Source organism: Meriones unguiculatus, chromosome 4 (genome assembly GCF_030254825.1).
Source record: "Meriones unguiculatus strain TT.TT164.6M chromosome 4, Bangor_MerUng_6.1, whole genome shotgun sequence".
NCBI classification, from domain to species: Eukaryota; Metazoa; Chordata; class Mammalia; order Rodentia; family Muridae; genus Meriones; species Meriones unguiculatus.
The window spans coordinates 121213395-121235119 of NC_083352.1; the positions used below are offsets into that span (position 1 = coordinate 121213395).

At 54.8% G+C, this 21725-nt stretch overlaps 1 protein-coding gene across 1 annotated transcript in view; it reads right to left on the reverse strand.

Annotated features, from left to right (window-relative positions):
* Positions 1–1027: 1027 nt before the first annotated feature.
* Positions 1028–21725, reverse strand: part of Vstm2l (V-set and transmembrane domain containing 2 like) — a 28493-nt gene continuing 7795 nt past the window's right edge. Inside the window, exons 2-4 of the mRNA XM_021663671.2 lie at positions 10376–10545; positions 8567–8617; positions 1028–1895 (exon numbers count right to left, since the gene is read on the reverse strand). Coding sequence (XP_021519346.1) covers positions 1629–1895; positions 8567–8617; positions 10376–10545 — 488 coding nt within the window. The 3' untranslated portion in view covers positions 1028–1628. The remainder of the gene's footprint in view (positions 1896–8566; positions 8618–10375; positions 10546–21725) is intronic.

The window sequence follows — 21725 nt, forward strand, 5'->3', positions numbered from 1 at the left end:
TCAGGAGGAACAGACTCCACACCCTGTCAGCCCAGTACCGGCGAAACTGAGGCAGGAGGGTCAGGAGCTCAGGTCATTCTTGAGTACACAGGAGTTGAGGTCAGCCTGAGCTTCATAAGACCATGTTTCAAACACAAAAACACAAAACTCACATATATAGGGGCTGCGATATGGCTCCATGGGAGAGCATTTGCCTAGCAGGTTCAAGGAACCCCATTCCCGGCACTCAGAAAAAGTAAATTAAAATATTTGCTTTAAAGTGACAAACACAGTGGGTGAGACAGGTCAGTGGGTGAAGGCGCATGCCTCCAAGCGCGATGACCTGGGTTCGATCCCCAGGACCCACACGGTGGAAAGAGGAAACTGATTATTTTGTTCTCTGACCTCTGCACACACAGCCCCCTCCCCAAAGATACCTGTAATACAAAATAAAGTGATGTGTTTATAGGTATTAAAACTAAAAGCCAAACCCACTAAGCTAGGGATGGTGGCACACATGTATAGTCACAGCCCTTGGAGACTGAACCAGGGGTCCTAGGCAAGCCAGGGCTGTATGAGGCTCTATCTCCAAACCGTGATGATGATTGATGATGATGATGATGATGATGATGATATTACCGTAAGAGTCACCACTGGGTTCCCTCTAAGGGTGAGAGAGGGGATGGTGGAAGAGTCTGAGGGCCAAGGTGGGGGTCTGCTCTGGGGCGATAGGTTTGCTGGATGGCAGCTAGAGAGGCGGTTACCCACATGCAAACATGCTTTCACAGGTTCTTCTGTATGTGTGATTATGTCAGAATAGAGGATACAGAATACAGTACTCACAGTGGGGGCAACAAAGGCTGCTTCTCTCGGGCTTTGGGGACCAGCTCCCCAGCCAGCAGCGGCTCCTGGTCTCTGCAAAGCCGCCTGACTCCTCTGAGCACCAGGTGGCCAGCGCTCAGTGAGATGACCCGCCACGCCCTCACGCCCTCCCTCTCTCCCTCCTCAAGGTGGCCCACCTCCCAGCCCCAGTAAGACTCAGTCCGGATTGGTTTAAACCGCTTTATTGGAGTTGGCTGGTACTCACAGGTTGGGTCATATACACAGGGCCCGCTCACCCCTACGCAAAGCCCTGGGCCTCCCACCTCCCCTCCATCACCGAGGGTGGCCAGAGGTTTGAGCCAGTTCCGGGGCGGGGTGGGCCCAATAGAAATATTTACAAACCACCAGGGTGGGTGTCCCCTGATCGGGAATGGGGAAGGGGTCGGTGAAGGGGGGGTCCCTTGGGTGGACTTGACAGGCCCGAGAAGGGGCTGGGCGTGAGGGGTGCCGGCAGAGGGGGGCTCGAGGAGAGAGAGCCTCGGGGGCCCCTGAGTGAGCCTGCTGGTGCTAACTCTGCCTGGCGGGGCAGCCTCCCGCGTGGGGCTGGTGGGGCTCCGCCTCCCTGGGGGGCCCGGAGCCGGTTCCAGGTAGAAAGAGGCGGAACAGGAGCGTGGGTCCCCCCCGGCCTGGCTCCTCACCAGGGGGCTGGCCGCGAGGACGGGGTGCACGAGGCGGAGCCGGGAGGGGGTTAAGCAAGCAAAGCACACGCGGGACTCCTCTGCCGCCGTCGCCGCAGGGCCGGGAGGACTGCATGCGGGGCGGGCGGGCTACAGGCTGCAGGCCTCGGGCAGAGAGCGCTTGCGCAGCTCCCGCCCCGGCTTGGGCGGCGGCGCGGGCGCGGCGGGGGGCGCGTCCGGCAGCTGCAGCACCGAGTTCTCACCGGGCTGCACCCGCAGGTAGGCCTTGACCTTGTGGTGCCGGGCCTTGCCGTCGCTGAAGTCGATCACGCGGCACTCGTAGGTGCCTTCGTCCGTGGGCTTCACCCGCGACAACCGAAGCTTGTGGGAGATGTTGCTGCCCACCACCTTGACCACCTGGGGGCGACAGAGGCACCGTGAGCAGCGGCCGGGGTCGAGAGCCCTGACCGCCAGGCTAACCCCACCCCCGAGACCGCCGGGGAGGGCACCCCAGGTCAGCATCCCAACAGTTCACGAGTGGCAGGCGGACAAACAGAAGCAGCGCCAGCGCCTGCCCACGGGGTGGTGCGTGCAGCCGGTGGAATACTGCCCGGCAGCGAAGAAGGGTGAGCCGGAACCCGGCCTGTGAGAGTTCCGCACGGAAGCAGGGCACAAGCCTCGCGAGGAAGCTCCCGGCCTGTGCTGCTGTGTTTGAACAACCTGCCCCCACTCCTGCATAGGACAGAAGCCGGCATCCTCAGAGCAGAGCTTGGGTGGAGCTCGGGAGACTTGGGGTGGGGGGGCGGGAGGGGGGAGGGTCTGTGCCACAGTGAATGTGTCTGCAGGGGTCACTTCTCCTTCCACCATCCGGATCCTGAGGATCAAATGCCGGTGTTTGGCTTCATGGCCAGCGCCCATTACCTGCCGAGCCAGCTCCCCAGCCCCAGGTTCCAGTCCTCTAAGATAGAGCCTGGAAGGTGGGGACTGGAAAGAAGGGTCAGCGCTTAGTGTACCTGCTGGTCTTGCAGAGGACCAGGGTTCAATTCCCAGCACCCACGCGGCAGCTCACAACTGTAACTCCAGTTCCAGGAGACCCAGTTCCCCCCTCTGGCTTCCACGGGCACCAGGCACACACATGGTGCCCAGACATATATGCATAAACTATAAAATAAAATAATAAAATAAAATTTTATAAAAGGACCCAGGTTGACAGCCCAAGTTGGATGCTCTTGGAGGTAGAGTGTCGTGTTTGCATGTCAAGGTTTTGGCTTTATATTGATTTGGGTTTTTTGACGTTTTAAGATAGGATCTCACTATGGTGTCCAGGCTGGTCTCCAAGACAGTACCTTCCTGCCTCAGACTTCTGAACACGAGCTTGAAGCACCACACCTGATCCTTTTTAAAAAAAAAAAAAAAACAATTGGGGCTCCACTGTCCTGGATCAAGGGCTCAGGAGACAGCCCTTTCGTGCCTGTGCCTCACAGACTTTCTAATGCTGTGGTGCTGTGGGTCCCTTCTGTGGCAGGAAGAGAAATCTGTCATCAGAGTGTAGCCACATCCTAGAACCCTCTGTGGGACGTGGGGAGGTCGTTGCCAACCCTGACTTCCTTTCACACAATGCAGTACCAGCCGGCTCTGTTCATTGCTGTGTAGTATTCTATCAGGTGACCGCAGTGTGGCTTGTCTACCCGGTTTCCTGTTGGCTATATCTGGGTAATTTTGAGATTAGCACTCTCTCGTGAATAGATCTGCAGTGAATATAACTCCAGCAGCAACTCCCCCCCCCCCCCATTACAAGACAAAAAGGCAGTTGGGGTGAAATGCACGATTAGTGAGACTGGGTGATGGGTGTGGGGGCTCTGATCTATTTTTGTAAATTTCTACAAGCCTGTAAGTAAAACAACAACAGAAGGCTAAAGGGGAAGAAAGTTGTTGGGGGTGGGAGGACCCTTCTCAGCCCTACCGGAGCTCAGCCCTACCGGAGCTCCGCCCTCGGCCATCATCTGGCAAAACTTGCCCTTCTGGATAGCACACTAGCAGGCTGCTCGGCACCCCCAGTCCCGTCCCTGAGCACTAATGTCCCTTTTCTAGATGGCATCAGCTGCCAAGTCCCAAAGTTCTGCTTTAGGACCCTAGTGGGGCCCCTGAGAGGGCAGGTATGGCCTGTAGATGTATTTCCCGGCCTGCACTGAGACAGCTGCTCCACAAAGAGCAGCCAGTGCCTGCTGAGTGGAAAGATACCCCCCATCTCCTTTCCCCAACTGGAGGGGAGCCCCACTGCCATCCTTAGGGTGTTAACTTAGGGCTCGTACAAACAAGGTAACCATTTTACTGATACGGAATCTGAGACTCCAAAAGGAGTCCTGGCCTGGTCAGGAGCCCAAGTCAGTATGCAGCAGGGCTGGGAACCGATCCCAGGCGAGGCTCTATGCCCTCACCCGGCAAACAACGTTGACAGACCCACAGAGGATCCCAGGGCTAGCACGGGCTCCCTAAGAACGCCCATCCCCCAGGAAACAGGAAAACATGGGCTTTTGGCACAGCAAGGGGCACTAGGGTGGGACACAGACAGACTGTCCCAAAGAAAAACAGGGGCACCAGAGTCAAGAATCCGGTGCCTCCTCCCCAGCGCGAGCCTCTGCTGGAGTCCCGCTGGCTCCGTCACCCTGACCAAGGGCACCGAAAGACCCAACGCGGTCCCGCCACGCTCTTCGGTGAGTTAGGAGAAGCCATTGCAAATGCGCAGCGGGAGTGAATTACCTCAACATCTGTTTCCCTCACGGATATTAATTATCCTTCATTTGTCAACCCTACAAGGCGCTAATGGAGTAATAATGCGCAGCGCTGGGAGCAGCCGCTCCTGGGGAGGGAGGCCCACGCCCCGCCCTCGAGGCGCCGGGGAGACTGGCGCAGAGACCTCTGCCCTGGCTGGCAGAGCCCTCCGCGACCTCCCGGAGGCCAACAGACGGCGGTGGCCTCCGGGAGGGCGGCGCTTCGGTCAAGGGGTAGAGGGACAGATGGTGCAGTGCAGGCCACTCACGGGTACCCTCGCCATCCAAGGCAGGAGCCAGAAGGAGGCGAGGCTGCAGCTCCGGCTTTGCCCTCAGCGCAGTGTGCAAAAGGCAAAGACCCAAACAGAGGCTATCGGAGCGCTTCAGCATTGCTGTACCGTGTTCCCGAACCTCCCCAGGGTCCCCGAGGGAAAAAAACCGGAGGCTCCTTCGAAGGGGCACGCTTGGCCATACCTGGGGCGTGGCCTAAGGGCAGAAGCCCCTCCCACCTCACTCATCAGCCCCCAACACTCTTTGTCCCGGGGAGCTGGGGGAGGGAGGCCTGCCCTAAGCCTCAGCCAGCAGCCGCTCCCTCGGAGGGGCTTTCTATTCTGCCTCAGTCGTTTGGGGGTGATGGAAGAGCCTGCAGGGCTTCCTCTTTCCGGGATCGGTGCGACTAGAAAGGCCAAATGACACACCGGCAGGGCAGTCTGGCTGTAAATCATAACCACAGCCCAGCATCGACAGGCCTCGGCGATTAAGCACCTAATCACGCTGAAAGAGCCTGGCCCGGCCGGCTCTGATCGCCAGCCTCCTGCTGGCCACAAGCACACACCCCGGGCTCTGTCCTCACAGCTGGGCCAGGAGGAAAGGCCAGACCTTCTGTACCCATTGTGTGGCTCCGAGAGGAGACCTTGGAGGTACCTGGGGAGGGAAGCAGGAGTGGGCTAGCCTAGCCAGCACCAGGCCCAGCGTGAGATCCTAAAAGGTCTGCGTACCTCAAGTTGGCCCTGCTGTGGTCACCTTGCTCCACGAAGCACGTACAGCCCACACGCTTACTGCCCCTGCCCCCAAACATGTGAGATACCACCCTTCTATCCAGACCCCACCATCTGCAGGAGCCAGGGGTCCTCAACAGGGCCTCCTCCAGTGTCTTCCCAAAGCCCCTCTGACCACATTCCATCTGCTCCTCCTTGACTGGCGGTTAGCCTACCCGCAGCAGGCATGACAAAAAGCGCCCAGGAGGCCTTAGCCCTGCCCTCCAGGGAGCCCCAGGCCTGGGTCAGCTCAGGCCGCAGGCCCTCAAAGACCAGCCATTCTCCTCCCGTGCTGGTGGCAGCTGTCATGTTTCCTTCCCCGGGGAGTAATGGATACATGCCATTTTCCACTGGGGCCTGGGGACTGAGCATAAGTGACTGTGGCCTTCTGGAAGCATTCCTTGCCTACTGTGACTGCACCTATCACGTGACAGGCCTAAGAAAGGGGGCCTTTTTAAAAACAAAAATGAAAACTAATTTTTGTGAGAGTGTGAATGTTTGGGTATGTGCTTGTTTTGACACGTATGTGGAGATCAGAAAATAACTTGCGGGGACTGGCTCTCTCCTCCTGTACAGGCCCCAGGGGTTAAACTGAGGTCATTAGGCTTGGGGCAAGCATTTTTACCCACCGAACCATGTTTCCTGCCCCATAGGGAACTTCGTAAGTCAGAATGTCAGCCCCGTCTCTACCTGTGAGACGAGTGAGCCATCAGCTCTAGTGCAGGGAACTTTAGGTAGATCATAGCAACCCTCCCCGACCTCAAACGTGGCTGACAACACAGCTACCCTAGGCTTTGCAGGACGGCAGCCTGGGGATTTGCAGGCCACAGGTGAGTACTGGAGGCTGGGTCCCTCCGCCCAAAGGAATTCCAATTTCTAGTGGTGTTTTTTTTTCTCTCTTTCTTTGTCTCTTTCTCTCTCTTTACCAGCTTATTCCAGACACAGAGCTAGAGCCAGAGCCAGAGCTCAGCTCCTGGCATGCTAATTGCTAGCCCCATGGTGTCCTCAGGATCTCCAACTACTGTCAGCACAGCCAACCCTGAGCCCGGACCTCTGTAGGCTTCACAGGTTCAGAAGTGTCCCCACTAACTACTGAAGCCATGACTCCATAGGCCCTGGCGCTGCTGGCCTGTAGGTCACATAGTGGTTCATCAAAGGCCCAAAGATGGTGGGGCACTAGTCCAGCAAATTCAGCATTTAGATAACGTGAGAACGCGAGCTGTGGCTCCTCTGGGTCCCCGTGGTCCCCACATGAGTTTCCGCACTCATTACTATCACCTGGACACAGAAGTGCACACACTGAATTAAGTCAATTCATACAGTAACACCCATATATATACAGACATGTCTGCATATACATTGGTCTGAGTGTGTATAAAGAGAGATAGTAAATATTAACTGCACACCTACTATGTGCCAGGCTCTGTATTGGGCTGTGGAAATGCAACAGTGAACCAGGTTCCTCTTAGGCCTACTGTCTCTCTGGGGGAGGCTGACATGAAGCAATACCGGGTGGATCATGACCGGCGAAGCACAGCCAGCAGGGAAGGGAAAGGGTGCTTTGATGACTGGGCCCAGGGTACCTCCCTCAGCTAAGCAATGAAGGGAGAGAAAGGAATAGATTTCTAGGCAGAGTCTGGCCTATGTAGAGGCCCGGGGCGAGGAGGGAACAGATGACCCTGGGCACGGGCGGGGTGGCCACAGAGCCTTGAAGGCTAAGAAGAAAAGTTCCTACCATTTTCTAAGACATTAAGAACCTAGGCTGTGGGTGTGCCTTCGGGCGTGGTCTGCTCTGCCTTTGCACCTAAGAATGCTGGTTTGCATGGCTGTGTAAAATGCTGTGCCTGGGACCAGACCCTAAAGCCCCAGCTGGTATGAGGATTATGGGGATGGCTGGGGTGACTTCACACTCCCACAGAGAACGTTTATTGTATTTAACTAGTTAGCATTGCGTTCTCCCCTCATGAGGCTAGCAGCCCGCAATTATAATCCTCTCAATCAATTAGATAATTCTCTCTTCGCCAGGGCCCAGAGAAGCTCATGAAATGGGACACAATCAAGGCATGGGGCGTGTCCTTGAAGGGGCTGTGTTGGTACACGTGGAGACCTCTGCCTGAGAGTATGAATCAGGGCATGAAATGGGAGCGTGCCCTTGGCTGAGGGCAGGAGGGTAGGGCCGGCTGCCTTAAGTTATGAATGGCTGCAGTTCTCACGCTCTATCAGAAGGTACCAGGGAAGCTGTGACCATTCATTCTCTCGCTTGCTAGCCCCTCCCCTGAGTGGCTACAGAAGCCTGGCTTCCTGGCCTCCTGGCCGCAGTGCACTTACTTGTCCCTGTGACTGCTCTGCTGCATCCCTCGTGCAGAAGCACAGCTTCCTGTGTGTCCTATCTGACTGGCCTCAGAGCCCTGGGAGACCCAGCCAAGAGGGGAATTGGAAAGGTTGCCCCAACACACTTGGGTGCCTGCGCCGGGCCAAGGCTGCCCCCGTCTGATCAACTTCTAGCAATCCAGCCTGGTCCTGTGGCCACACACATGCCCAGAACAGTCTTCTCTGCTCCATGCTCTTTCCTCATCGTGCCCTCTTTCTTGACAGTTCCTTTCTCTTCCATGTTGGGGTTAGATATTCAAACTCCACAATAACTGTCGAAGCCCAGCTCCCTAGAGTTCCTGGCTTTCCTGAGCTCTGGCAGAGGACAGAGGCTCAGCAATATTAGCCACACTTCAGGTACTCTCCAGCCCCGGCTGCCCAGCTCGTAAAATAGACAAATGCCTAAGGCAGGTCAGTCCTGGGGTCTCTGCTCCCGGAAGTCAAACCCAGGGACCCTCAGATGCTCCAGCATCAGTCTTGATGGGCCAAAAGAGCCCACTCAGCTTCCTGAGACCTTGTAACTTCCCAATGACAAATGGAGCTGAGTCAGGCATGGAACGCCACAGAGGTACAGCTGGCCTTGGCCTACTAGGAGAATCTGTTTTCTCTCTGTGTGTGTCATTTTTCCTGCCTGTCATTCAATGAACTTGAAAAATACCTGGCAAAAAGACCCAGAAAAACAAACAAGAATCTCCACCAAGCAGGGGCACCTCTCGGGCCCTCTCTCACTTCCTCCATCTTCTTGCCCAAGTTCCCTGCTGAAATGGACCAAAACAAAGCAAAAACAAAAAGTTGTTTTTTGTTTTTGTTTTTTTTTTTTTTTTTTTTTTTTTTTTTTTTTTTTTTTTTTTTTTTGTCACAGCTACATCTTCCATTAGACCATTTGTGCAAAGTCATTATCAAAACTCACACTTATTTTGGTGGCGTCCTTCCCCGAGTCCTCCTGCTGAGAAGCTTTTAGCTGTTGGGAGAGGGGGAGGGAGGAACAGAGAGCAGAGACAAGGTGTTAGCCAGGGGTAGGGATGGGGAGAAACACTGTGGAGAGGAGGACAGGTAGGATCATGGTCAAGGATGCTCCATTTCATCTGTGAGCAGTGGGTTCAGCTGTGGAAATGTCACCCTGAACCCTGTTCACGGAGACACTTATGCACATTCTAGTCAAAACTTAAAGCAAGGATAATAAATAAATAAAGGCAGGCGTGATGGCTGCATTGCTGCTCTTGCAGAGGACCTGAGTTTAGTGCCCAGGGCTCAGCTCCAAGGGATACAGTGCCCCCTTCTGGCCTCCACAGGTACTTCCACCCACATGGTGAGCATACTCACCATGAGTATACTCGGGCACACACATGCACTTACAATAATAAGTAAATAAACTTTAAGACAAATAAGGTTCTAACTAGAGGTCATGAGGTGTGGAATTGGGGCCCCTTGATTCTGTGTTTACTGTCAACGCAGGAGAGGGCAGCCAAGGGGAGGTGAAAGAGGTGCTTGTAAGTTGTAACACTAACCACAGAGCCAGGCTTCATGAGGGTGTTTGGCTATAAAGGGGGTGTGTCCACGAGTTCATACAAATGGAAAAGAGTGTGGGCGGCATGTCCCTAGAAGTCCGTGCCCACTCTCCATCTGAGAATACACCAGGGACCTTCAGTTCACATGCCTGAATGTATGTTTTTAGCAGAAGCACTTGGATCCCTGGCCATGTCCTGGATGCTTCCACTCCAAAATACCCAAGAATAACCTCAAACGCCCCCAAATACCCAACATTTCTTTCCTAAGGATGTCCTCTGGCAATAGGGATCTTCCACATCTGCATGTGATAGGCTGCCATATTGGGGGCTTGTTAGCTGCATAATCAAGACAGATTTCACTATGGACTTGTACTAAGGGTATGTGTGTATGTCTCTGTGTGTGTTTGTGTGTGTGTGTGTACACATGTTTATGTGGGCATGTCTATCTCTGTGTGCTGCTTTACAGACCAATGTGTGGGTTCCCACTGTCTTAGGTGTCCCTGAACGCAGACCCGTAGAGCATGATGGGAGTGTACTCGACTCATTTGGGAGGAAAGGCTAGGAAACACTGAAGGGGAGGTAGGGAGCCAGACCAGGCTTGGCTGGCCAGCTACACCTGAGCTGCCAAGCACCTCAGGGACACTGGTCTTATCAATGACTCAGCCACGAGGAGAGGAGGCATGTGGCTTTTCTGCCACAGGCTCCTATTGCCGGGCCAAGGCTGCCCCTGTCTGTTTTACAGATAGCAAGCACAGCTTCCCAGAGAAAACCCTTAGAGTGGCAGAGGTGGTGGGCAGGTGGCAGGGGCTATGGCAGTGTGAACCAGGAGACTGCCTGTGGGGGGCTGGTATGCTGTGACCCAGTGCAGGGAACCTGTCTGCACGTAAGCATGGGTGCTTGGGGACGAACTTTGTGACAGCGTGGTCTTACTCATACGGCCCTGTACAAAAATACTGCCAGTGTGGTGTGGGGAGGTGATAGCAAGTGTCCTGGGAGCCATATTACCCATACCCTGAAGGAGGCTCCATGCCTCTGGCCTCAGGCTCCCTGACTCTAAGGGAGGTCTAGAACAGGCATTATTCTGGCCATCCCTGCTCTACCCCAGCAAGAAAGGGGTGCCAGCAGGGTGTTACCGAGGACAGGGATGCCGGGCACAGAGTTCCACAAGGCCCCTGCAGCATCCCCCAGGGAGGCAGATCCCACGGTCTTACCTGGTTGGAGGCCCATGTCTGTTTGTCAGTCCAGTCCCGGTGGCTGCGCAGGTACCACCACTGGATCTCCAGTGAGTAGGACGGGGAGCCGCTGCCTCGGAAGGAGCAGGCCATCTCCACGTCCTCACCCGTCCGTGCTGTCATGTCATGGGGCGTCTCTGTGAAGAGTGCTGTGTGGGGAACAGGCAGGTGAGGGCTCAGAAACAGGAGCCTGACCCGTGAGTGGGAAGACAGAGTCCTGAGGGACACATGGGCAGAGGAGGGATGAAGGGGGGCCGACTTGGAAGTGAGCCTGGAAACCAAGGAGTTGCCGATTTTAATTCTTCCGGATTGAGCCTTGCCCACCATCTTTTAAACTCAAACCCAGTTACAAGGCTCCCATTTCCCCTGCGGTACACCCAGACATCACTCTGCCCTTCCTGGTGTGTGTGTGGGCCCTCTGTCAGGCTCCTTCCCCATTGCCTGGGGTCCTGCCTCTTCTCTCAGCTCCCTCTGCTCTGGTTATTCCTCACCTCCCGTCTGGCTCCTGTGATCAATCAAAGCTCAGTTTCAAATCTCCTTTTTTTTTGAGGGTGGGGGGCATCAATTCTTTATTTGAGTCACCAGGTTGGCCATTTCAGATGTGCTGGAGGCAGGGGTGTCAAAGAGGAGAGAGGCGGCCACCAGGAGCCAGCAGCACCCCCACCCTCGACTCAGGTCACCATGCTGCACCCCACCTCACAGGCCCAGCACCCCTCCCCTCCATGTGCTCCAGCTCCTTCTCCCCAAACTGTCTGAGATGCAATTAGCATGCCTCCCTACCCTCAGGAGAGATTCTCCCACACAGAAGGAAGATGGTAGATGCCTAGCAACTGCAGGTCACCCCAGGAATGCCATGCCTGCCTGTCAGCCCCACCCCTGGACTATGCTGTTCCCTGGGCCCAGCTCAGAGGGATCAACACTCCTCGCTAGACACTCCAGAGGGCCTCCTGTTTCAAGAAAGAGGGAGCTATGATACCCATTCTGAATTCGAAGGCTTCGGCCTCACCCCCCTCCACAGGACAGTGGGGGTTTTGTATGATCGGGTTTGACAACTGCCCCAATCTGGAAGCTTCTCTGTCTCTGCTCTGCACGAGGCACCCTGCACCCGTGTGGGGCTTTGCTTCCATGACAGCTCTGGGCTGGAAAGAAAGCCTGGCAGCCCACGGCTTACAAAGCTTCTTATGAGAGAAAGAAAAGGCTTTGCTGTTTCTCTGCAGAGTGGAAGGGCTCCCTAGGCCTGGGTACATAAAAAGGCTTGCTTGATGATAAAGCACATGGCTTGAATTACTGAATCATGGGGGTGGGGTGGGGTGCCACCCCAAGAGCTGGGCTGTCTTTGTCTCTAGGGGGCAGGAGGGAAGCAGGCTCCTGCAGTGGTAGTGCCAACAGCGCTTGCCCTCCTTGTCACAGCTCAGGGCCTGTGCCAAGCGCCACCCTTGGCTCTTTACCTCAACCCTCACAAGCTACACTGGGTCTTCGAGGAACTCCATGAGTGCTGGCCCATAGATTCTCCAGACCCCAGTCCCTTGCTGCGGGGCTGAGCCGCCATTATCACACTGACCTCCCTCCCTTCTGCTTCCCTGAAGCCTATCTGTTTTCACACAGGCGGCTGGAGCTATTTTAACAAAGCACTCCAAATGCCTTCTCCTCTCACCTAGGATAGGAGCTGAAGTCCCTACAGGGGGAAGATGGTTTGTATGTAAGCTGACATGGTGACCATTAATGACACTTTGCTGTGTGGATCCGGGACCTGGATTTTAAATTTTATTTTAATTCATTTAAATGGAACCATTTTGTGTACAGGGATGGCTACTATCCTGGGTGGCACAGCTAATGTGTTATCTGTCCTTCCAGGAGGTAACAGCCCTATCTATCTATTTATCTATCTATCTATCTATCTATCTATCTATCTATCTATAATCTATCTATCTATCTATCTATCTATCTATCTATCTATCTATCTATCTATCACCAGTCTTCAGCAATGGTTAAAGGGCCTGGTTTATGGTGGGAAGTCAGTCATGTATCCAAACGGCTAGAAAATGGCCTCCAGGGTCCACACCTGATGATCCTGGACCAAGCCTTTGTGGCCGACATCTTTCCCAGTTTTGACTACCAAGCAGAGCAGAATGCAAGGGTGTCACAGAACCTGCCACTGGGAGGAGCCAGGAGGGCCCTGGAACAGGTGCCCCCCACATTGGATCTAGTCTGAGCATAGTCCAGTTTGGTCTGGCTTCGGTCCCAGTGTTCGGTGGTTGCTGTGTATATGTCTCAGCAGGAAATGAGTTTCCTTATCTGTCTTGTGATTTAGAGGGGCCCCTGGTCCCCACAAAGTGCAGTCCTTTGCCATACTGCAGGAGAGTCAGAGTTGGAGCCCGGGCCAGCCTGACCCCTGAGAACCCCATAGGTCTTAGTGTATTTAGTTACTCTGGGGTAGAAGATTGTTTTGTTTAACAGAGGGTCTCTCTGTGTAGCCCTGGCTGGCCTGGAACTCACAGAGATCTTCCTGCCCCTGCCTCCCGAGAGCTAGAATTAGAGATTGTGTCAGGGCACTCCAACACCCAATGCCTTTTGCTTGTAGAGCTCTTTCTACAAGGGGGCTGGCTTGGTGGTGAAGCTAAGTCATTTCAGTGCTGGCCTAGCAATGCACGAGGCCCCGGGTTTGACCCTCGAATGGCATAGTCTGGACACAGTGGCATACAATGTAATCCCAGCACTCAGGAAGTGGAGACAGGAGGACTGGAATTCAAGATCATTCTTGGCTACGTGGTGAATTCAAGGCCAGCCATGAGACTGTCTCAAAAAGAAAAGGCAGTGGGAGTGGTTCCTGCTGGCCAGCCTGCTGCCCTGGAGGGCAGGTTGTATGCTGCCTCATCAGTGCACAGGCCTGGAAAGGCCACTGAAACAGCTTGCTCAGTCTGAGGCAATCAGGGAGACTTCCCTGAGGCAGTGTCCCCTGACCTCAATCCCAGCACATAGACCATCATGAGCAAGGAGTGGAGAGGAGCTTTAGGTGGGAGGTCAAAGGAAAACTACAAGGCCATTGAAGTGGCTACCATGGACAGCTCCCCTCCCCACAGGGACTCTGGTCCCCCTCAGACTCATCAGAAGCTCCAAGATGGGGTATGGTGGAGCCTCCTTGGGTCCCCTCAGTTTCAGCCTCACAGTGAAGGGGCAGTATGACTGAAAGACAAAGAGGAGGAGAACAAGGTGTGTGTGTTCTAAGCCCAGTGCCACACAGGCCTCAACTCCAACACTGTCGTCTGCCCCACCCGGCTACAAAGGCGAGGAGGTTGCCGCATCCACCCAGTACTGCACTCTCAACCTACATCTGGCTGGCCCATGGACCCAAGATGGCTGCCCCTGTGTCCCCTACAGGGCAGCTTTCTAACTGTCCCCATTTTTTTTCAGATGAAACTGGAGCTCAGAGAGGTGAAGCAATTTGCCCAAGGTCACAGAGTGAGTCACTGGTCAAACTGGACACAATTTAAGAGTTCTTCAAAGTGGGGGAGCCTGGTCCACACCATCTCTGAGAGCCCCCCTCCAAGCCCCCAGCCCCTCTCCTTCCCACCAGCCCTCGGCCTCCCAGGGGCCTCTCAGACCTTAACCTGGAACCCTCTCCTCTTTAGCCGATCTCAGGTTTCTTCCAGGTCAGGTGCCTCCTGGGACCACAGCCTGTCTCCGGGGCTGGTGTAATTATAGATTTTGGAGGAAGGGTATTTGTGTTCTCCAGCCCCAGGACCTGCACCCGCCTGGCTGACTCTCAGGGAAACTCGGGGAAGACAATTAAATCCAGTGTCCACAAATTAGGATTCTGCTGGAGAAGGACCGGGGGCTTGATTGAGCGTGACATCGGCTGCCTTTCTGCTGTTAATTGGGGCAGCGATACACTCATTAACCCCGGGCACTATCGGGCATCGGCTGCAGGGACGGGTGCTGGGGCCTGGCTGAGCCAGCTCTTGGCTTCTGGCAGGTAAGAGTGAGGGGAGGTGGTCCCGTCCTTCAGCCACAGGCCCTTCCAGCCCGGGTCTAGCCCACCTACGCAGCTCCGGCTTTGCCCGTCAGCCTGGCCCTCACCGTGCCACCTGGGCAGGCCTTCTTGCCTCTCTGTGCCTGTTTCTTTATCTGCAAAGGGGAAGCATGCAGGGGCTGCTGAGACACTGGGCACAAGGCAGCATGTTCAGCATGTATACGGCAGGTGCTCACTCAGCAACCCCACCTCTCACTCCCCTCTCTCTAGAGATGCCTCCTCCGAGCCTCGGCACATGGTAGGCTCCGGGACCCCTCATCCACCAAGTGTGGTCCACTTCCCAGAAGCCACTAGGCTCTTACACACCTGAGGGACTCATCCACCCACGGATGGGTGGTCCAGCCTGTCTCCCTGCTGCTCTGAGCCCAGATCACACACAGACACACAGACACACAGACACACAGACACACACACACACACACACACACACACACACACACACCCTTTAGCTCCTCTTGCATGGCTGTGCCCAGTAGGAACGGCGCTGTTGTCACGGAGGAGCCTCTGCCTGAACGGAGAAAATGTCTGCATCGTTCTGACAACAGCTCAGCGGACCGAACGCCTGCCGCCTGTCCCGTTACACGCTTTGACTGCCCGGTTACATGGCCAGTGTTAACGTGACAGATGTGTGCTCCGAGTATTTTTGCCACATTTTAAGAACCTTCCAGCAGCTTCGCTACGTCTTGGCCGCTGCCCCTGAGTGGACATGCCACAGCTTGTTATCTGGACCAGGCCCCCTCAGCACTTCCCACTCCTGGGGTATTCACTCCCTGCCACCTCCCCAGGGAGGCCCCCTTCTTTAAATCTTCCCCAACTTTAAATCTTCTCTTCCCTGGCCTGTTGTCTCAGGCTCGTCTGAGTTTCTGTCGGCAAACAAAAGCACGGAGTCCTAAAAGCTTGGCTCCCAACTGCTTCTTGCTTCATCCCAGCCAGCAGGATGGGCTCACCTCGGGTGCTCGGTGAACCCCACCATGCTTGGGGTCCTCACAGTTCTTTCAGCCTAGTTGGTTCAAGCCACCCAAGAGAGCAAGGCTCAGAGGGCCCAGGACCATCTGTTGCAGCAGAGAGGGTAGGAAGCCCATCTTACACCCCAGTTCTTGTACAAGAGACCCTACTTCCTTCGGGCTGGGCTAGGTGGACTGTCATCAGTCTATTTGACTGTGCAGTCCTGGGCCTCAGAGAGGGAGCGGTGAGGCTGAGGCCACAGAGCAGGAGGACACAGAATCAGCGCACAGCTCCAGAGCTGCCTGGGAAGTTCCCCCACCAGGGCGGACATTTTACCTACCCTCCCCCCCTTTTTTCAGCTTACAGCTAGTGACACTTGGGGGCCATTCTAGGAAGCCTGCTGGGTGCCCAGCCCGGAGCAGCATTCCCCCACCCACTCCCCCGGGGTGAGGATAGGTGGTCTCCTGGTTCGACTAGTTTACCTGATTAGAAAAGGGACTGTCTCAGAGGAAACGGACAGGCCAGGGCGACTTAGTTGTGTGTTCCTGGTGAATCCTGTCATACGGCTGAAGGAATGTGCAGGGTGCCCTCGTGGGAAGATGGCTGCCCGAGCGTGCAGCCATCATGAGAGAGGAAGGAGAAGGACCAACTGCGATCCCCCTCTCCACAAAGAAAGGCTTTGTCTCAGAAAGGCCCTGGCCGTCATGCAGCCCGCCGGGGAACACAGACACACATTGCAGAGATCACTGTACAAGCAAAGGCTGCTGTTTGGGGGGTCGGGGGGGAGGCACTGGTCACAAAGCACAGCATCCCAACCCCCGTCCCTCCCGGCTTGTAGCAAGGTGGTCAAGCTTGGATGTCAAGCCGACAGGGGAGATTCAGAGCAGCAGAGGCCCCGGCGCAGGAAGGTTCCTACAGCCGGCTTTCCAGGGCGGCCTCCTCTCCTCTGCAGGGCGCCTGTACCTCTGGCGCTATTATTTACTTAATATTTATTTTCAGAGCATCTTTCCCATTTTACTTAGATAAATTCAGCTTAAAAGGAGACTTTTATTACTGCCATAAATGGAAAATCAGCGCTGCCTGCCATCGGTAGAGGAAACTGTAAAAATCAACACTGTGCGAAGCAGCCGGCATGCGTGACTCCCAGCCAGCAAGGCTGCTGCGGGCTCCTGCCTCTGCCTCCAGTTTGCTCCGTAACAGGGAGGCGGGTGAAGGGAAGAAGAGCCAAGACGAGTTCTGTCGCTAAATCCAGAGTGGTACCACACAGAGACAGTCTTTCCCATCCAAAGGGACTTGGGACGTAGTTCCCTGTTAATTGTGGATGCCATGGGCACCCCCAGTCTCCTGGCCTGGTTCCACCTCACTGGTCTAGTACCACAATTCACACTTAGATCTCCGGGGCCTGGCTGGCGCTGTGCCACAGATGCGAGCCTTTACCTGCCCCTGCCATCAGAGCACCGATTGCTTTGTGTCCCCTCCACTTGTCATAGTTGGGGTGTTTGGAACAAGTGAGGCAAAAACTGAGGTAGGAGACCCTTTGGTCTGTTCTGCTCCAAGCAGAAGCAACTGTTCCAAGCGCTGGCTTCCCTCCAGAACAGAAGAACGAAGAGTGTGGAGGATAACAGACGCAGGAGGGAGCAGAACATAGAATTCATGAATTCTGAATGACAGGGGGACCTCAAGGCAGATCTGTCCCCGTGGGAGCTGGCTTCTCTCCTGCACAGGAGCGACACCTCAGTGGTTGTCCCCCAGGCCATCTGACCCAAGGCCTGGCTCATCCCAGCCCCTGTCCTCACAAGTGTGGCTGTACTGGGAGGAGGACCAGGAGGAAGGGGCCAGGGTGGGGAGCCCCAGACCCCCAGGTCAGGATGTGAGCTACCACCTGATGTGTGGTTATCTGTGAGCTCTGGTTCCTGTTCTCCTCACTGGCTGAAGGCTTATTTTGAGGAGGAAACGAATTAATGAGGGCAAAGAAATCACTCATCCGTGAGGTTTAGACATGAGCATGTTCACCCAGATGGGGTCTCTGCCTACCCTGGTGTGTGTGTGTGTGTGTGTGTGTGTGTGTGTGTGTGTAGGTTGCCATCACCAACACAAATACAAAGAGAACACATTTGAATACTTAACTGTAGGCTAGGAGGCCAGTGACACTGTCTCAGTTTTCCGTATCCCCATCTATAAAATGGGAGTGATGACGGCAGCAACTGCCAGGGTCTAAGAAGGTGGCCTGCTTTCACCCAGGAGAGCTATTTCCTTCTCCTTCCCCAGTGCTGGGGTCAAAGGCATGTACCACCACGCCCAGCATCCCAAGCAATTTCCAACTGAAGTGACATTTACTTAAAATTCAGCAATCCGAAAGGGAAGGATGAAGCCTGCACGACTCTCACGGCTGTCTAGTCCCCACATAGTCTCACCACACCAAAGGACGCCGTGGCCAGTCGGCAACCGCCCCTGCCCCACCTTCCCCCGCCCTGGCAGCTGCACATCTGTACGGCCTCATTGGATTGGCCTGTGCTGGACATTCTATGTGGTAAGACGTGGTCTTCCGGGAATGGCTTCTTTCATCGACTATGGTGGCTTTGAGGCGCCCCTCAGTGTTTCGTTGCCTTCTGGGGTTTTGTTTGTTTGCTTGCTCACTTGCCTTTTGACATTTATATCTATTTTACTTTGTATGAAGGGTCAGGGTAGGGCTTGTGCCATGGCACGTGTGGTCAGAAGACCACTTTGGGGAGTCGGTTCTTTCCTTTCAGCATGTGGGTCCTGGGGATTGAACTCAGGTGATGAGGCCTGGCACCTTGACCCACTGAGCGATCTCATTGGCCCTCATTACTTTTCTCATGAGTCGTTCTTTCTTTCTTTCTTTCTTTCTTTCTTTCTTTCTTTCTTTCTTTCTTTCTTTCCTTCCTTCCTTCCTTCCTTCCTTCCTTCCTTCCTTCCTCCTGGAACAAGTGCAACCCTGTCCCAGGTCAACCTACAACTTGCTATACAGCCAAAGGTGATGACCGTGAACTTTTGATCCTCCTACCTCTGCCTCCCAAGGGCCGAGATTACAGATGTGGGCCACTACACTCCATTGTGTGGGAGTGTGGTGCGGGGAATAGAACCTGGGGCATCGTATATGCTAGGCAAGCACTCTATCAAGGATGCTGCGTCCTCAGCTACAAGCATGTCTTGTTTGATTGCTTGCTTGCTTGAAACAGTGTCATGCTTTGCAGCCTGGGTTGGCCTGTAACTTTCTTTGTAACCTAGCTTGGACTTGAACTCACAGAGATCCGCCTGCCTCTGCTTTCAAAGAGCTGGGACTAAAGGTGTGCGCCACCACCGCTCAGCTTTCAAGCATTCCTTTAATGCAATAGGAATTCCCACTACAACTGGGAAAAGCCGCCCTTCTCACTCTCCTTGCTTATGGGGAAACTGAGACATGGAAAAGAAAGGAGTCTTTTTATGTGTGCTTAGATGTCTGTTTATCCTTCCAGGCCACTCAGATACTAAGCATGCACCCACTGAGCAGGCGTGCTGTCACTCAGCAGCTGGAAACAGGGTTCTTCCCAAGGCCACCAGCACACATTGAGGGAGATGGCAGTGGAATTACAAATCTAGGGAGATTTAAGGAGAGCAAAAATATTCTGGCACTTGCAGGATTGTGGGAGTTGATCAGGCTTCCCCGGTGGAATTCCTGCCTCTTCCTCCCACACAGGCGGGAGGGAGGGAGAGGCAGGCAGGTGTGGGAGGCTCAGGGAGCAGTGCCAGGGCCAGCAGGAGAGAGCCAAGAAGGCCGGAGTCCTGCTGGCTACAGACACTCTTTTTTCTTCCTGGCCTGGCCGTCCTGCAGAGCCAGTAGGGAGCCCCTGGCCCTGATGGCTAGTGGGGCTCACTGGTGTGAACGAGGACCAAGATGTGAGCCCCATAGTGTGACTTCAAAGCCCAGGCATACGTCTACCTGCTGTCAAACAGGCAGAGTGGAAAGAGCAAGGAGCAAGGATGGCGTCTACCTAAGGTCAAAGGAAGGTAGATGTAGCCAAGAAAAGAAAGAAGAGCTGTGGGAAGACCAGGAGGACCCCCACAGAGTCAGGGGGGTAGGAGGGTGGGGGAGAAGGCAGCGATGAGGATGGCAAAAGCGAGCTGAAGAAGCGAATACCCAAAGTGCTCCTGAGCAAGGCTCTTGGGCAGCTCAGCTGGCAGGGGCAGAGGAGGACAGCTCTGGTATGGGGCCACCCCTGGTCCCTACTCAGAACCTCGAATCTATCAAGTCACAACCCCTGCTCATCTGCCCAGCTGCACTTGGAAACGCCAAGGTGGCATCCAGCGAGGGTTCCCTCTTCGCTGTTCACAGCCCCACACAGGGCGGGCTTGCTGTGTCTCCTTCCTCTCCAAGGCTCTAGTCTTCTATTCTTTCGGAAAGGACTGGACTAGCCCGGCGTCTCTAAACCCAAGGACAATGCCAGAATCAAGTATTTTGAGCAGAAGGGGGTTCTGCACCACCCCAGGGCCTTTGCACTTACGGTCCCCTTACCTGGTCCAGGGATAGAGCACCAGAAAGCAGAGAAGAGAGGAAGGTGGGAGGGGCATGCAGAATTAGGCTGGCAACTGGGGACTCCTGCCTGCAGGGAGTCTAGGTGCACAAAGGGACCAGTGAAAGAGACTTCAGCCCTGCCCCAGGCCTTCCTTCAGCCTGCCCCTCCCTCCCTGGGTATGCACGCCCAGAGACCATTAGTGTGGCTTTGTTTTGAGTGCCATTTCCACTACCGAGAGCTCTGGCCGCAGGGCCCCCATTAGGGACCCTTTCCCGGGGCCGATGACAGGCGGCAAACAGCTCCCCAGCGAGCCGGCAGTAATTGCTGCTGTCTCTAAGGCCGGAAATGATTTTTTTAAAGCCTCACAAAGCAAAACAGACACCGGGCTGCATGCTCTCTGCCTTCCCACCTCAGTCAGGAAGCAAGCCTGAAGGTCTGAGCGTGAGGCCGACTCGAAACTCCTAAAGGCGAAGAGCGCTCTGAGGAGGCCAGGCTGGAGGCCCAAGCTCATCAGGCCTCTCAGAGCCTCAGTTTCCTCATCTACAAGCTAGCTATGTGGAACGGCAGCAAGGATACCTGTGGCTCGGAGCCTAGGAGACATGGGGGACAGCCGGAAGGGAAGGATGGAAGTGAGCCAGGCAGGGAAGGACACAGGGACATGTCTGCAGTGGGAGAGGAGCTTGGCAAAGGCAGGACACACACTACATGTAGGTATGCATGCGTGCACACACTGGTCCCCACCTCCTCCCCAGACAACATTGTCCCTTCCCGCCCCCTCCCCCCCCCCCCAGATTCTGAGCCAGAGCCAGCAGCTCACAAAGCCACACTCAGCGAGCCTCAAACTATACCGAGGGTCTTCCTGGCAGGGGGCCTCTCCCCCAGCCTCCCGCACCAGCCTGAGCTCCTGTTCCCCAGACTGCGCCAGACCGACCCAGGCCTTCCCGCTCCCCACTGGGGTGTGTGTGGAGACACGGCTCAGTGCGTGCCTTGCAAGCACAAAGACGTGAGTTTGATCCCTAGTGTCATAAAGTTGGGAGTGGTGGTGTGTGCTTTAATTGCAGAGCTGGGGAGGCAGAGAGGTGGATCCCTGGGGCTGCCGCCGAGCCAGCAAGGCCTAATCAGTGAGTCTCAGGCCGATGAGAGACCACATCTCAAACAAACAAACAGAACCAAGATGGGTTGTGCATATATGCATATACGCATACATGTATACATGCATACACACATGTATACATACATACATGCATGCACACACACATACATACATACAAACATACATACACACATTTGTGAGGCCCTGAGTTTGATCCCCAATGGCACAAGGAAAAAAAAAATACAGCTCACTCCAGGGACCAGCACCCAGGTCCTAGCATGATCTGTGGACCTTGGCCATTGCTGGCCTTTCCAGACAGTTCCATATAACTCTCATTTTCCTTACTCGAGTGATGAGGCTGTTTTTCCTGGGAGCCAGAGATGGAATTCAGGGCCTCCTGCAAGCTCTTTGGACGTCTAAGCAAGCCAGGTTCATGTTTTCAAGGCGGTAGCGGGTGGTTCTTGTTAGACTCAGAGGATCATGATCACTGAGAAAAGTGGGCGCCACTGGTCTGGGCGAGCTGTGGCCCTCCAAGCCTCAGCATTTCCTTACTTATTCACTCATTCATTACTCATTCATTCATCCATTCATTCACTCTTTTGGCTGACATTTATTGAGTACCCACTCTGGGTGGCTGTTTTTGAAATAGGTAATATATGTGTGTGATTCTGAATTGTCATTTGATGAGGGGAGTATGTGTGTGTGTGTGTGTGTGTGTGTGTGTGTGTACAGACAGAAAAGAGAGAG